Here is a 16,730-nt window from a genome sequence, read left to right as displayed (position 1 = left end):
TTTAAAACCAAGCAAGAGTTAGAGAAAATTACAAAATGTAAATTAAATGGTTTTGATTATATTAAACTAAAAAGTTTTTCTACAAACAAAAACAATGTAGTCAAAATCAGAAGGGAAACAACAAATTGGGAAAAAATCTTTATAACGAAAAACTCGGACAGGGGTCTAATTACTCAAATATAAAAGGAGTTAAATCAATTGTATAAAAAATCAAGCCATTCCCCAATTGCTAAATGGGTAAGAGACATGAATAGGCAATTTTCAGGTAAAGAAATCAAAAGTATCAATAAGCACATGAGAAAGTGTTCCAAATCTCTAATTATTAGAGAAATGCAAATCAAAACAACTCTGAGGTATCACCTCACACCTAGCAGATTGGCTAAAATGAAAGAAGGGGAGAGTAATAAATGTTCGAGGGGATGTGGCAAAATTGGGACATTAATGCATTGCTGGTGGAGCTGTGAACTGATCCAGCCATTCTGGCTGGCAATTTGGAATCATGCTCAAAGGGCTATAAAAGAATGCCTAACCCTTTGATCCAGCCATACCATTGCTGGGTTTGTACCCCAAAGAGATCATAGATAAACAGACTTGTACGAAAATATTTATAGCTGCGCTTTTTGTTGTGGCAACAAATTGGAAAAGGAGGGTATGTCCTTCAATTGGGGAATGGCTGAACAAACTGTGGTATATGCGGGTGATGGAAAACTATTGTGCTAAAAGGAATAATAAACTGGAGGAGTTCCCGGCGAACTGGAGAGACCTCCGGGAACAGATGCAGAGGGAAAGGAGCAGAGCCAGAAGAACTCTGTACACAGAGACTGATATACTGTGGTAAAATTGAATGTAATGGACCTCTGTACCAGCAGCAATACAGTAACCCAGGACAATTCTGAGGGATTTATGGTAAAGACGCTACCCACATTCAGAGGAAGGACTGCAGGAGAGGAAACATATAAGAAAAACAACTGCTTGAACGCATGGGTCGGGGTGGACATGATTGAGGGTGTGGACTCGAAACTACCACACCAATGCAACTACCAACAATTTGGAAATTGGTCTTGATCAAGGACACATGACAAAACTAGTGGAAATGCGCATCTGCCATGGGTGGGGGGAGTGTGGGGGGTGTAGGGGAAAGGAGGAGCATGAATCATGTAACAATGTTAAAAATGAATATTAATAAATGTTTGAAAAAAAATTTAAAAAAAAACTGACTATATTCTTCCAGGGGAACGTTTGGGCATTCAACAAGATAGAAGATTTCCAAGTATTTGCACAGAAAAGACCAGGACTAAATGGAAAGTTTGATATCCAACCATAAAAATCAGGAGAAACATGAAAAGGCAAATAAGAAACAGAGGGGAAAGAAAGAAAATTCTCATTTTTAAATTTGCCTCTTTAAGGGCTTCAATAAGGTCTAATTATTTGTATTCCTATATGGAGAAATGTTATGTGTAATTCTCTGTAGTGAACTCTATTCACTATTATAGTATCCACTATTATAGTAATTAGAAGAATTATTCACAGGGAGAGGTTGGAGTACTAAATGGTCTAAGATGATAAGGGGGTATGTGGGAAAGAAGGGGTGAATTGTAGAGGACACCAAGAAAAATTTGAATGAATAAGAAAAATTGGATATTATATACCACACAAAGAGAGCATGGGAAAGGGCGGGGATCGATGCTATTATAAAAAGGAGAGGAAGAGAGCATTAAGAGCTAATATTTAATCCTTACTCTCAGTGGAATTAACCCTGAGAGGGAAGAGTAGCTTTATCCATTGAGATATAGAACTCTATCTAACCCTACTGAGAAAGTCAGAAGGGATAAATCAAGGGGAGCAGAGGAGTGGGGAGGTCAAAAAAGGGAGGAGAGTAGAAGGGAGAGGGAATTCATTAGGCCTTAAAAATAAAAAGAAGGGAATTACAAGGGAGTGGGTAGAAAGGGTAATAAATCAAAGGAGGGGACAAGGGTTACTAGTTTAAAACAAATCACTGATTTAAAAGGAAATAACCTAAGAAGAAGGGGTAGAACTAAGAGGCAATACCAAAATGTTGGGGAATATACAACTGATAATTATAACTCTGAATGTGAATGGGATAATTGATTATACTAAATTAAAAAGCTTTTGTACAAATAAAAACAATGGAACCAAAATCAGAAGGAAAACAACAAATTGGGAAAAATATAACAAAAACTATGATAGGGATCTTATTACTCAAATATACAAGGAGTTAAATCAATTGTATAAAAAATCAAGCCATTCCCCAATTGATAAATGGGCAAGGGACATGAATAGGCAATTTTCAGATAAAGAAATCAAAACTATCAATAAGCACATGATAAAATGCTCTAAAGCTCTAGTAATTAGAGAAATGTAAATCAAAACAATGCTGAGGTATCACCTCACACCTAGCAGATTAGCTAAAATGATAGTAGGGGAGAGTAATGAATGTTGGAGGGGATGTGGCCAAATTGGGACATTAATGCATTGCTTGTGGAGTTGTGAACTGATCCAACCATTCTGGATGACAATTTGGAACTGTGTTCAAGGGGATATAAAGAATGTCTGCCCTTTGATCCAGCCATACCATTTTTGAGTCTGTACCCCAAAGAGATCATAGATAAACAGACCTCGTATGAAAATATTTATAAACATGATTTTTCTGGTGGCAAAAAACTGGAAAACGAGGATATGCCTTTCTATTGGGGAATGGCTGAACAAACTGTGGTATATGCTGGTGATGGAATATTATTGTGCTCAAAGGAATAATAAACTGGCGGAATTTCATGTGAACTGGAAAGCCCTCCAGGAATTGATGCAGAGTGAAAGGAGCAGAGCCAGAAGAGCATTGTACACAGAAACCAATACACTGTGGTAAAATAGTATGTAATGGACTTCTGTACTAGCAGCAATGCAATGACTCAGGATAATTCCGAGGGATTTAAGGTAAAGAACGCCATCCACATTCAGAGGAAGAAGTGTAGGAGAGGAAACACAGAAGAAAAGCTACTGCTTGAACACATGGTTTGAGGCAGACATGTTTGGGGTTGTAGTAGACCTGAAACTACCACAGCTATGCAACTTTCAACAATTTGGAAGTAAATCTTGATTGATGACACATGTTAAACTATGGGGTGGGGGTGGGAAGGAGGCCAGGAGATGTAGGGGAAAGTAAGAACATGAATCATGTAACCATGATAACTTTTCTAAAAAATAAAAATTATGAAATATCAAAAAAAGAAGAAGAATTAGAGTAGATTTCCATTCAATACAATTATAGGAACTAAGGAGCATGTCGACCAAAATGAACCTTGGAATTATATGAATCTTAACTATAAAACACCCCTTTTTCAGAAATAAGGACAGACCAAATTATTTATAGAAACATTACTTATTCAAAGTTATGTCAAGAAAATATAATAACCATCACAAAACTGCTTAAATGGATTTACTTAGTGCTATACCAATCAAACTTCCAAAAGAATATTTTATAGTGCTAAAACAAATAACAACAATGAAATTCATATGAGGAAAAGGTTAATACCAGTAGCAGGTTAGAAATTACCTTTCAAATCTATGGATAGGGAAAGAGTTAATAGCTAACATCTTCCTGCCCTACCCCTGTTTCTAACTTCCTGGGAATTCCAAACCATGCCACTCTACTTCTGGCTCATCTTAGGACTTCTCTCATTTATGAGGTCTCCTCATTCTGGAACATCCTCCCACTCCCATCCAAGGATAGCTTACCATGGAATATCTCTCTGTAAGACCAACCAAACCTCCCTATCTTCCACTTTTCCCACTGGTGAATTCTTCCTGAGCCTTCAGAAGGCTTTAGGAAGGGCCTGGGCGAGCCAGCTATCATTCTTTTCCTGGCCCTGTTTCTGTCTTTCTCTGGAATTCAAAACCATGTTCCTGTACTCAGTACTTTCATACTATCCCTTGACTCCCCCACTCCAACTTTTCAGTCTCATTTGTGAACTCCTTGAGATAAAAATTTGTCTTCCTTTTTGCCTGTATTTATCCCAGTGTTGAGGACATTGACTGACATATAGCAATTCTTGTTACCTTTCAAGTGATAGAAAGAATCACTCAAGATAAAATTTGTTTAAATAAAATTTGTAAACATTTTACACAATGTAGTTAAAATAAGGACAACTAATAAGTGGGGGTGGGAAATATTTGCAGTAAGCTTTCTCTAATAAAAGTCTTACACACAAGATATATAAGAAATTGATTAAAAGTTATAAAGACTAATAATTATTCCCAAATACATAAATGGTCAAAAAGTACAGAATGGCAATTTTCAAAGGAAGAACTCAAAGCTATCAATAAGCATAAAATGGTCTAAATCTCTAGTTAGAGAAATGAAAATTAAAAACTTTAAGATTCTATGTTATACCACCAGACTGGGAAAAATGACAAAAGGTAAAGATGAGAAGTATTGGAAAGCTAGGGGGAAAAATAATTTTTGATGATGCTATGAAATGTTCCAGTCATCTTAGAAAGCAATTTGGAACAATTCCTCCAAAGTTACTAAATTATATATATCCTTTGACCCATCTACACCACTAACTAGGTCTATGTCCTACCAAAGACATTATAGAAAGAGGAAAATGATCTATTTGTATGAGATATTTATAGCAACTCTTCTTATAGTAGCTCCCAATTGGAAACTAAGGAGGTATCTAACTATTAGGAATGGTTAAAATTATGGTATATTAATGCAATTGAATACTATTTTGCTATAAGAAAGGTTGAAATGTACATTTTATGAATTGCTATAGAGTTAAGTGAGCAGAATTAGAAGAACAATTTATACCTTAGTGAGAAAAATAATTTTAAAAAACTATAGAACTCTCATCAATGTAATGATAAACCACAAGTTCAGAAAACTGAAGATAAAACGTGCTACTCACCTCTTGTCAGGGAAGTGATGAACTTAAAATGTGGAAGGAGATATATATTTTTGGTCATAGCTTTTATGAGAAATTGTTGCATATTGATGATAAAGGTTTTCTTTTTCTTTTATGATTGCTGTTTAATGGGGCAGTGGGAGAGTCAGGTTATAAATGTATGTAAAATAATGTTTTTTTCAATAAAATAGAAAAGTTTGGCATTATAATCTGTAATTATTACTGAATGAGACTAGAAAGGAATATGCACAAAATCAGTTGTACATGAAAATTCCTTTTACGAAAAATGATCATCATCATCACTAACATTTACTTTGTACCAGTCACTGTATAATTATTATCTCATTTGATCCTTACAACAACAGTGGGAGGTCGGTGCTGTCATTAACTCCATTTCTACAGATGAGAAAATTAATGCAAGTGATCATAAAATATCATGATAAAATGTCCGAATGTCCAAAATTGTCTCTTGTTGCCTTTCTATAAACTCTGCCTGGTCATTTATATTCCTTTCAAAGGAGGATCTGTTACTTTTCCCTTTAATTGCTTTTTTATTCTGGCTTTTTTATAGGGTTTGGTCAAGACTGAGCTGATTTATTTCATATAGTAGTAGATGTCTTCTATTCACATGTAAAAGTTATACAATATTTCTTGAAAGATATGACAATAAAAATAACCTTATTTGACTAGCCTCTGTTCATTTTTACTAAGAAAAGCTCAAAAGACAGAGATGTACACATGTAAAATTTGTTTTCTTCTATTATATAGGAAAATCGGTAGAGAATCTGATGATGTTCCTCCTTGAGGGTGCATTTATTTATATTTATTTATAATTTATTATACTATTGTATATTATATATCATATAAATATGTTATATATTATGTAAATATATTATAAGCATTTATTATACTAATTGCATCAAGATCCAGAACATTTCATGGCCTCTTTAATGAGATCCATAATCAGAGAATTTAGCCAATCTATTTACTCAGGGAATACCAAGTGAACAAACATGTCCATTGTCCAGAATATTATATGCAGCTGGATGTTTAGAACCCTATAGAGCTTGCCTAGTGTTTGGCATTCTTTGGCACAAATGAAATCAATATGGGTAAGAAGGGAACACATATACAGGATATATATACACTCACACATATCTATGTATTTGGCGAGAGAAACAATCCTTAATCAATTTTTTCATCAGCTCATTTGATGAAATCATAAAAGAGGTAACAGTTTAACATTTTTGAATAAAATGTAAAGATATTTCTCATTTATAAGATACGCAAAAAGTCAATAGATGGAATTGGAGGGCAGTTAGCCATTAATTGGCCAAAAATTGATCAAGTCCCTGTTAAAAAGTAAAGCAGACAAGGAAGGGAAAAAAGTTTGTTCTGTGATTTCTGGCAGCTGAGAAGAAAGCCATATATAATAGAAGAACCAAATCTTTCAGAAATAATTATCTTTCCTCTAAGACATCGAGTCAATTTTTCATTCATCTCCTTCCCCCACCTATTTTGATGGACCAACTTAACAACGGAACTATTTGTCTATAGTTTACATTATATATTATTACATTACATTATATGTTTATTAGGTTACATTATATATTTATTATATATAAATATTTTTATGGCATTATTTCATGCATCATTATCTACCCTATATAGATTTCTTCTAGGTAATAATATGTACACAATATCTATCTATCTATCTATCTATCTATCTATCTATCTATCTATCTATNATGTACACAATATCTATCTATCTATCTATCTATCTATCTATCTATCTATCTATCTATCTATCTATCTATCTATTGGATTTATCGGAAAAGAAATTCCTATAGACCTAATACATTAGTTGATATTGATATAATATACTTTGCAAACATAAAAACAAAACAAAACAGTAATCGATATGGAGTACACAAATAAAAGGTACAGAAAGATAATATACTAAGTAGTGAGTGTAAGAATAAATCACTGAAAAGTTAATAACTTTGCAAAAGAAAATTATAACAATGAGAAAATGTACTAACATTTGGGGATACAGAAAAAGCTATCCACAGGAAAAACATCACTGATAAGTTCCATTAATTTAATAGAAGAAAATGAATGAATTGAGCCAATAATCAATGAATTAATAAAAATTTTAAAAAATACAAAGGTTATTTAGATTTAAAAGAGAAAGAAATAAAATGAAAAAATTCCTGAAATAAACAGTCTAACAGTGATAAATTTCTAATAATCTGGAAAATCAAATTAACAAAATTAAAAATAAAGTAAACACAAAATGGGGATAAAATTATATAAATTAACAGAGACCATTCAACATAATTATAGAAAAATTAAGAATTTAAAGGAAATAGACTGTTATTAATAAAAATATAAAAAATTCAAATTAAGAAAAAAGAAATATTTTTACCAACCTAATTTAAGTGGTAGAAAATAAATAAGCCACAAATGAAAGAGCAGAAAAGGGGACCTAATTCTAATAGAATTCAAAATAAATTCTATCAACTATTTAAAGAATAATTAATATTTAGGTTAAACAATTTTCATTAAATGAGAAAGAATATACTGTATCAAACTTTGCATTGGTTATTGTCATTACAAGCAAAGTTTGCATCGATATTTTCATATATAACCAGCTTTTTATCTTCTTAATAATGCTCATAGTGCTAAATCCTAGTAATGGGAACCCTAGGTCAATAAGCATGAACAGCTTTATAGCTTTTAATATATATTTCTCTCTTGCTTTCCAAACAAAAACAATTCACAGCTTCTCCAGAAAATTGAGCACATTTCTCCATGTTCCTATCAGTATTTATTTTGATCAACTTAAGCTATCTGGTTATCAGGTCCTACCTACTAGGACCATATTTCACTAGATTGGTCCCTACGTAGCAGACATAATCTGTTTCCAGGACCATATTCTTTCTAAAACCAAGTCTTTCCAACTTAATCATACCCAGTGGAACTTTTATTCTAATGCCACAATCCCTCAGAAATGCAAGATTACCTCCATAGTATGATGAGTGTTAAAGTAAGACCTCTGCAGAACATTTATGCTCTGTACACAATTGTCCCACCAAAAATTATTTTTGGATTATATGTAAGTTCAGGCTTAGATCTACTATTACTTGTGCAAGTATATGGAGGTTCTCCAGATATCTATCATATTTAACTTATCTAAGATCTTATTCATCCCCTTAAATCCTTTGTTATTTATTTTTTAGTTAGATTTACCTAGTTCTGAGAGGGGAAAATTAAAGTCCTTTGCTATTATTATTTTGTTATCTATTTCCATCTGTACTTCATTTTTCCTTTAAAAATCTGGATGCTATAACTCTTGGTACATACAGGTTCAAAAGTAATAACACATTATCTATATTACTCCCACAACATAATATAGTTACCCTGTTCATCCCTTCCAATTATATCCATTTTAGCACCAACTCTGTCAAATGTCATGACTACTACTCTTGCCTTTGATGGATCAACTGAGGCATATTTTCTGCTTCAGCCACTCAACTTCACTCTATCTATGTGTGTCTCTCATTTTCAGTGTGCTTCTTGTAAATAATACATTGTCAGGTTTTTTATCCTTTCTGCTATCCATTTTCTTCACATGGGTGAATTCATTCCATTCCATTCAAAGCCATAGTTACTAGCTGTGCATTTCTATCTACTTTATTCCTCTTCACTGTCTCTATTTCTTTCCACCATATCCCTCCTCAGATGTCCACTACTTCTTCAATTCACAGTCCTTCCCCCAAATATTTTTTGCTCTCCTACAAATTGGCCCACTCTTCCAAAAGTCACTCCCTTATCCCCTGTCCCTTACCTTTTGATTCTTAGTCAATCCACCTTTTCAAAATCCCCTTCCTTATTCCCACAATCATTCCCTCCTATTTCTTGATTTCAATTCTAAAAATCTTTCCTCTCTCTTGTTCCGAGTACCTCCCTTATCTCCTCACCTTACCTGCCTACCTCTTTTCTGCCTCTACCCTCTTCTCTGCCTTTACTTATCCCCTTGCCCTCCTTTCTCTTAGCTCACCTTTCCTTCTCTTATTCCCTCAGTCCCTTGTGGGGACTTCCAGGTCTTCCCTTATCCCATCTCTCTTCTGTCCTGTTTCTCTGCACAATAAGATTTTTACCCTTCTAACTGAATATGTTGTTCTCTATCCCAAGTATGATTAAAGACCTCCATCCCCTTCTCCCCTTCTCCATGGCAATTCCTCCTTATATGAGATAGCCATTTTACTCTACCTCTGCCTGGCCCATTTTATCATTATTTTACCTCATCATTTCATTTACCTTAACCTCAAATCTTCCATCAATACATCCCCCTTCATAATACTCAGGCAATGATGCCATTCCCAGGGGCCACAGATGACATTTTCCAATACAGGAATCAAGCACTTTGACCTTTTGGGTGTACCTTTGTATGTTTCTTACAGATCAGATTCTGGATTTCCCCCCCAAGAATAGTTGAAACTTCTTTAATTTCTTAAATATCAATTTTTAACCTTTTATTACTATACTCATCTTTGCTGGATATGTTATTCTTGATTGTAAGTCCTATGGTAATTCCCAAAGAAAATTAAATAAGACTTTAAGAAACTCTCAAAAACAAAGGATCCTAACTAGTATATTTTAATACTTTGAACAACTAGTAGTGTAGGTGCTTCTTCCACAAGGCAGATTACAGCTTCTCTCTATTCTCTTCACTCTGAAGAGTACATTTCCAGAGATGAGATTTTCAGAATTTCATTTGCTTCATTCTCAGTCATCATCCCATATTTAATCTTTTCCAGCTTGGTAAAATCTGCCAAGTTCTTTTGCTTCTGTTTTCATGGTAATTAATCATTAGATAAGAATAAACTTTAAAGCTTATTAAAGTTCTTAAGCTTTTAATAGCTTAAAATTGCACTCAGATGTTTGGAAGTTCCCACTAAAGAAAAATTATTAACAAGAATTGGAAAGGACAAATGGTAAGAAAGAGTATTAGATCAAGTTCTAGCTTAGGACTACATAGTGAAAAAATTGGTAGATTTCATTCAGTGATAATCTATGAAAAATTGTTTAACACTGGTGTGGATTTTGATTCCAAAGAAATTTCCAAATTTCTAGTTAAATTTCTAAATTTAAAGGAATGAGTTCTATGTACTACAAAAGGGTAGTACTCATCTTACTGATGTAAGGCCTAGTGTGGGTTCACCAAGAACAGACAATGTAAAATTAATTAATTTTTGAGAGAGTTTCTAAATTGGAACATATATCAACAAGAACTAAGTTCAAGTTCTGTCTCTGAAACATGCTAGTTATGTGACCAACAAGTCCCTTAAACTCTTAGTACCCCAGTTAATTCTATAAGACTTTAACTTCTACCATAGTTGTGTTTTTGAATTTGTAGAGAGAATTTCCATCCTAGAAGTCCCCTATACCTATGCAATCTGGTGGAAAAACAACAATAATAAAATGGGAAGATAAGGGGAATAATATAAAGACATTATACTTGGATTCTACCATGGCATTTAACAAAGTCTCTCATGACATGCTTATATATAAACATATATATATATAACACATATATGTATATATATATGTTTTAAGCCACACAAACCTAGTGTTCATCCCTCCAAAAGTAATACTATAACTTGAATTTATTTAATCCTTTGAAATCTGGAAAATTCTATAAATACATTATAGCCTACAAAAACCTCTGCCTCATTAAAAGTGCTTGGTTATATAAATATTGATTAAACTTTTGTCTTTCTTATAAAGTTTATGGAATTTAAATGGTACCTATCATAGTCTTATGTATAAAATAGAGGCACAATGGGGGGGGGATTCCGGGGTTGAAGGGGAAAGTAAGAGCATGAATTATGTAGCCATGTTAACTTTTCAAAAATAAATATTAATAAATGTTTAAAAAATAATAGAGGCACAATAAATGTATCTTGATCATTGATAATGATAATTATGGAGTTAACACTATAATTTGTTGATAGGTATTAGTATCTCTACTTATCCTGAATAAGACCAACACAAATTATTAAAATATAGATCAATTTCACAAGCATTTATTAAATGACTACTTTGTACAAAAAACCGTACTAGATTCTGGGGGATATTCAGTATTCAAATGTATCTCTTATATCATGTATTAGCTGTAACCTCCAGTAAGCAGATGGCAACCTATTCATAGATTTACAACCTTTGTTTCCCACAAGGGGGTCCATTTGGTAAAGGAAGAACCTTCTTCACCATTTATATCACAAGCGTATTCATGAACCATGTAGGCTATCTATTTCTAATCCTTGATCTCATGATATGACCAATTCATCTTTCAAATAAACAAATAAATGGATACACACACACACATTTATGTAATAAGCACCATTCTATGGAGTCCCTTCGATTGGACAGCATGAATTCTGGCCCCTGAATAACATGTATGATCAGGAGCTACCTTGGTCCTCATGATAGAGAGGAGGAGATAATGGGGCCAGATACAGAGCTATGTCTATGATGACTGGCCCTCGAGCAAGAAAGATCTCGCCACTTTAGATTTACTGTGAGGTGAATGGATGAGATATAGCTCTAATCTCTCTCCCCAGTAACAATCGATGGCAGCAAGTACAATTTTAAAGAACATTGGAGAAAAAATACAAAACTAAAAGCTGAATTTTCTCTCCTCTTCCAAGAAGTTTGTTCTAAAACTATATTGTAATGAAGATCTATGTAACTAAAAAAGGGAAATGAACACATAAGTTTTTAAGATTTAAATGTGCATTTTTACTTTTTTAAGTCAGAGAAAGCAAGGGGCTGCAAAGAGAGAAAAGAATGTGTAGCTTTTAGGACTGGGAAAAATTTATTCTAAAGAATCTAATTATAGTAAGAATTTTCTCTAATGGAGAATACACTCTGACTTTGGGATGCTGGGAAACCCTCTGACTTTGATCTCAATGATAAGTCTTCTGATTAGGAAAATGTCTTCTTATAAGACTTCCTGTTGATGAAATGATCTTGGTTATTTATATTTTTTCTACTCTTCTAATTTCCATAACATTATTTCTGATTATTTTTGTCACTAACTATAATTTTCACATGATTGTTCTGTTGCTTTATTCATTTCTGAGTTGAAACATTATATGAGCTATATATAACAGTCACCAATGAAATGTATTATATTTCAAACAGTACACTGAAAGATATTCTTTTGAAATGTTATTGACAGCAAAGAAAAGCAGCATATCTCCCTTTTGAATTCAATAAGACTGTTCCACTTGGATTGAAATAACTAAATTATCTCTCTTGATGTTTGTTATTCTGATCTTCAAAACCATTATTTTAATGTCAATCATTGGGGAAGTTTTAAAATCAAAAATTTCTTTCTCACTTTACTTTAAAATTATACATTTCAATGTTAACATATTTCCTATCTTTTAAAGAAAAAATCCAAACCAAAATGAAACATAAAATGAAATCACAAAGCAAAATAATTTTCATAAGATATTTTTATTAATCTTTTAAAAATATTTTATTTTCCCCTCAATTACATGTAAAATAATTTTTAACTTTTTTTAGTTTCAAATTCTCTCCTTTCTTCTTACCCTCTTTTTTCTCCCTCTTTTAACTGTAAGCAATCTGATATAGATTTTACATATAAAATTATGCAAAATATTTTTCCAAATTAGTCATTTTATGGAAGAAACTTCAAACAAAAAAAGATGAAAGAAAGTGAAATATAATATGTCTTGTTCTTTATTTAGACTTCATCAATTTTTCCTCTAGAGGCAGATTGCATTTTTCATTAGGAGTCTTTGGGATTACCTTGGATCACTGTATTATTGAAAATAGCTAGGTCATTTACATTTGCTTATTCATCAAACAATATTGCTGTTACTGTGTACAATTTTTTTGTTTTGCTCACTTTATTAGTTTATGTAAGTCTAGGTTTTTCTGAAATCATCCTGTTCGTCAATTCTTGTAATATAGTATTCCTTTCTAATCATATGCCACAACTTATTCAGCCATTCACAATCCATGAGCAATTCCTTGCTACCACAAAAAGAGCTACTATAAATATTTTTGTACAAATAAGTCCTTTTCACCTTTCTTTCCTTTTTTACATCTCTTTGGGATACATAACTAGTAGGGGTATTGCTAGATCAAAGGGTCTGCACAGTTTTAGAGTCCTTTGCGCATAGTTCCAAAATGTTCTCCAAAATGGTTGGATCATATTCCTACACCAACAGTGCATTAGTGTCCCAGCTTTCCCATATATCCTCCAACATTTGTAATTTTCTTTTTCTGTCATATTGACCAATATGGGAGGTGTGAGTGAGGAAGTAACTCACAATTGTTTTAATTTGCATTTCTCTAATCAAGAGTGATTGAGAGCATTTAAAAATATTATTATAGATAACTTTGATTTCTTCATCTGAAAACTGCCTGTTCATATTCTCTGATTATTTATCAATTGGAGAATGACTAATATTTTTATAAATTTGACTCTATTCTTTATATATTTAAGAAATGAGACTTTATGAGAGATAATTGCTGTAAAATTTTTCCCAGCTTTCCTTTTAATCTTGGTTGCATTGGTTTTGGTTGTACAAAAACTTAAAAAATTTAATATAATCTGACAGGCAAACTATTCTATGCTCCCCTAATTTACTTATAGTATTACCCTTTATGTCTAAAACATGTATCCATGCTGACTTTACCTCAGTATATGGTATGAGGTATTGGTCTATTCCTAGTCTCTGCTATACTGTTTTCCAGATTTCCCAACAAATTTTTTCAAATAGTGAGCTTTTATTCCAAAAGCTTTTATTAATTTTATCAAAAATTAATTTTAGTGAAAATTATATCTATAAACTTGAATTTGGCTTATATGTTTAATGTTATATTGCTTCATATTTACTCACAGTTACTTTTCCAGTGCGATTGTCTTCCTCTCTTTGTGCTAGTGCTTTCAAAAAATTATCTTTAAATTCTTTGCCAGCACTAGAGAGTGTCCTATAAAAAAAAACAAAGAGAACTTTTGTAATAACATACTTTATAATAAATATGCTTAAAATGAGGGAGATGGTGAGAGATGTCAGTAATTCCTGTGTACTTTATTATGTAAAAATCTATTTTCCAAAAGAATAAAGAAAAATGAGTGGATTTAGTTCATTAAGTTCAGACTCACAGGTAATACTATCAGTCTCTACCAGGGTTCCCAGCCTGCCCCTTGGTTAGTCAAAAAATAAAAATAAAATATTCTTTAAAGTAAGAGAAGTAGGTATTTCTACTTCCTGGTTAAGATGGCAGAAGAGAAAAAAGCAGCTGCTTAACCTCTCTTAACCAAAACATGTAGGACTCCTCAAGAAGACATAAAAACAAATACAGAGGAACGAAGGGACCCCACAACAGGGCACAGCATTGGAGGTACGTGGAATCAGGGCACTTCCATGCTATAAAGGGGTGAAACAGCTCTCACTAAAATGTGAGCTGAGCAACCCCCTCCCCCAACCCACACCACCTACAGTGCCAAAGCCAGCACACAAGAGTTAGAGCAAGTTTGGGTCACACATTAAGTCCTTGGCAGCTACCTTGGGTCACCAGGGCCTGCCCCTGAGAGCAGCAAGTCTTAAGACCTCAAGAGGCTAAAGAACCCATAGACTTTGAACACAGACCCTGAGCTCAGGCACGAGTGCGGGCACAGACATGGATCCTGAGTTCAGACGAAGACTCGGATCCTGAGCGCAGGCTTGGACCTTGAGTGGGGACCCAGTGCAGAGGGGTGCACAACTGTGTAATCAGCACCCTGAGACTGTTAAAGGAGACTCTAGCAGAGGAACAAACAAGGGGACCACCAGGAGGCTTGACCCTGAGAACAACTAGACCTGAGACCTCAGGAGCCTAAAGAGTGCAGACAGACCCTGAGTGTGAGGATAAAGCTAAGAGGGCACTGGGTTAGTGATGGCAAGCCAGAGACAAGAAACCCAAAAGAGAAAGATCATCAAGAAGAAATCTGTAACACTCGACAACTTTTACACAGATAAAATCCAGACAACAGAGCAAACAACAGAGGAGAACAAACTAGTTATCATATCCAAACCTTCCCAAAATAATGAAAACTGGCCACAAGCTATTGAAGAGTTCAAATCTGAGATGATGAGAAAGATGGAAGAGATTTGGTGAGAGAAGTGGGAAATAGTTCAAAAGGAAATTAACAGGTTAGAAGACAGAAACTCCCAATTGGAGAAAGATGCCCCAAAATCAAACGGAATGGTAAGCAAATTGGAAACCAAAATCTGGCAAGAAAATAACAGTTTAAAAGGCAGAATTTCACAATTGGAAAGTGAGGCAAGTAAATTGAAGACCAGAAATAACCGGATTAAAAAGAAAACCAAAAGATTATAGCCAAAAACCAGTCCCTAAAGGCTAGAATTGAGCAATTAGAAGCTAATGATATCTCAAGACAGCAAGAACAAATAAAACAAAGTCAAAAGACTGATAAAATAGGAGGAAACATAAAATATCCCAATGAGAAAGTGACAGACCAAGAAAACAGGTCTAGAAGAGACAATCTGAGAATCATTGGTTTTCCTGAAAAAGTAGAAATTAATAGAAATTTGGACTCCATGTTAAAATTATTCAGCAAAATTGCCCTGAAGTTCTACTACAAGAGGGCAATATAGACTTTGAAAGGATCCATAGATCACTCTTTACACTAGACCCAGAAAAGACAACCCCCAGGAATATAATAGCTAAATTCAAGAGCTTCCAAGTAAAAGAAAAAATCTTACAATAAGCCAGAAAGAGACAATTCAAAAATCAAGGAGCACCAATCAGGATCACACAGGATCTGGCAGCCTCCACACTACAAGACCACATGGCTTGGAATATGATATTCAGAAAGGCAAGAGAACTGGGTCTACAACCAAAGATCACCTACCCATCAAAACTGACTATATACTTCCAGGGGAAAGTTTGGGCATTCAACAAGATAGAAGATTTCCAAGTATTTGCACAGAAAAGACCAGGACTAAATGGAAAGTTTGATATCCAACCACAAAAATCAAGAGAAACATGAAAAGTTAAATAAGAAACAGAGGGGAAAGAAAGAAAACTCATAATTTTTAAACTTGCCTCTTTAAGGGCTTCAATAAGATCTAATTATTTGTATTGCTATATGGAGAAATGTTATATATAATTCCCTGTAAGGAACTCTATTCACCATTATAGCATTCACTATTATAGTAATTAGAAGAATTATTCACAGGGAGAGGTTGGAATACTAAATGGTCTAAGATGATAAGTGGGTGGGTGGCAAAGAGGGGGTTGAATAATAGAGGACACCAAGAGAAACTTGAATGAATAAGAAAAATAGGATATTCTATTACATACAAAGAGGACATGGGAAGGGGAGGGGATGAATACTATTATAAGAAGGAGAGGAAGAGAGCATTAAGAGGTAATATTTAAACTTTACTCTCAGTGGAATTAACCCTCAGAGGGAAGAGTAGCTTTATCCATTGGGATATAAAACTCTATCTAACCCTACTAAGAAAGTCAGAAGGGATAAACCAAGCGGAGCAGGGGAGTGGGGAGGTCAAAAAAGGGAGGGGAGAAGAAGGGGGATGGAATTCATTAGGCCTTAAAAATAAAAAGAGGGGAATAATAAGAGAGGGGGTAAAAAGGAAAGTAAATCAAGGGAGAAGAAAAGGGTTACTGGCATAAAGCAAACCACTGGTTTAAAAGGAAATAGTGTAAGAAAAAGAGGTAGAACTAGGAGAGGAT

At 33.8% G+C, this 16,730-nt stretch overlaps 1 protein-coding gene across 1 annotated transcript in view; it reads right to left on the bottom strand.

The window, feature by feature from the left end:
• Window positions 1–16,730, bottom strand: part of CFAP299 (cilia and flagella associated protein 299) — a 575,450-nt gene that overhangs the window by 333,215 nt on the left and 225,505 nt on the right. The window contains exon 3 of the mRNA XM_044681327.1: window positions 13,868–13,958. Within this exon, the coding sequence (XP_044537262.1) occupies window positions 13,868–13,958 (91 nt within the window). The remainder of the gene's footprint in view (window positions 1–13,867; window positions 13,959–16,730) is intronic.

The sequence above is a fragment of the Gracilinanus agilis genome, chromosome 6 (assembly GCF_016433145.1).
Source record: "Gracilinanus agilis isolate LMUSP501 chromosome 6, AgileGrace, whole genome shotgun sequence".
Classification (NCBI taxonomy): Eukaryota; Metazoa; Chordata; class Mammalia; order Didelphimorphia; family Didelphidae; genus Gracilinanus; species Gracilinanus agilis.
This window is presented reverse-complemented; position numbering and strand designations above follow the sequence as displayed.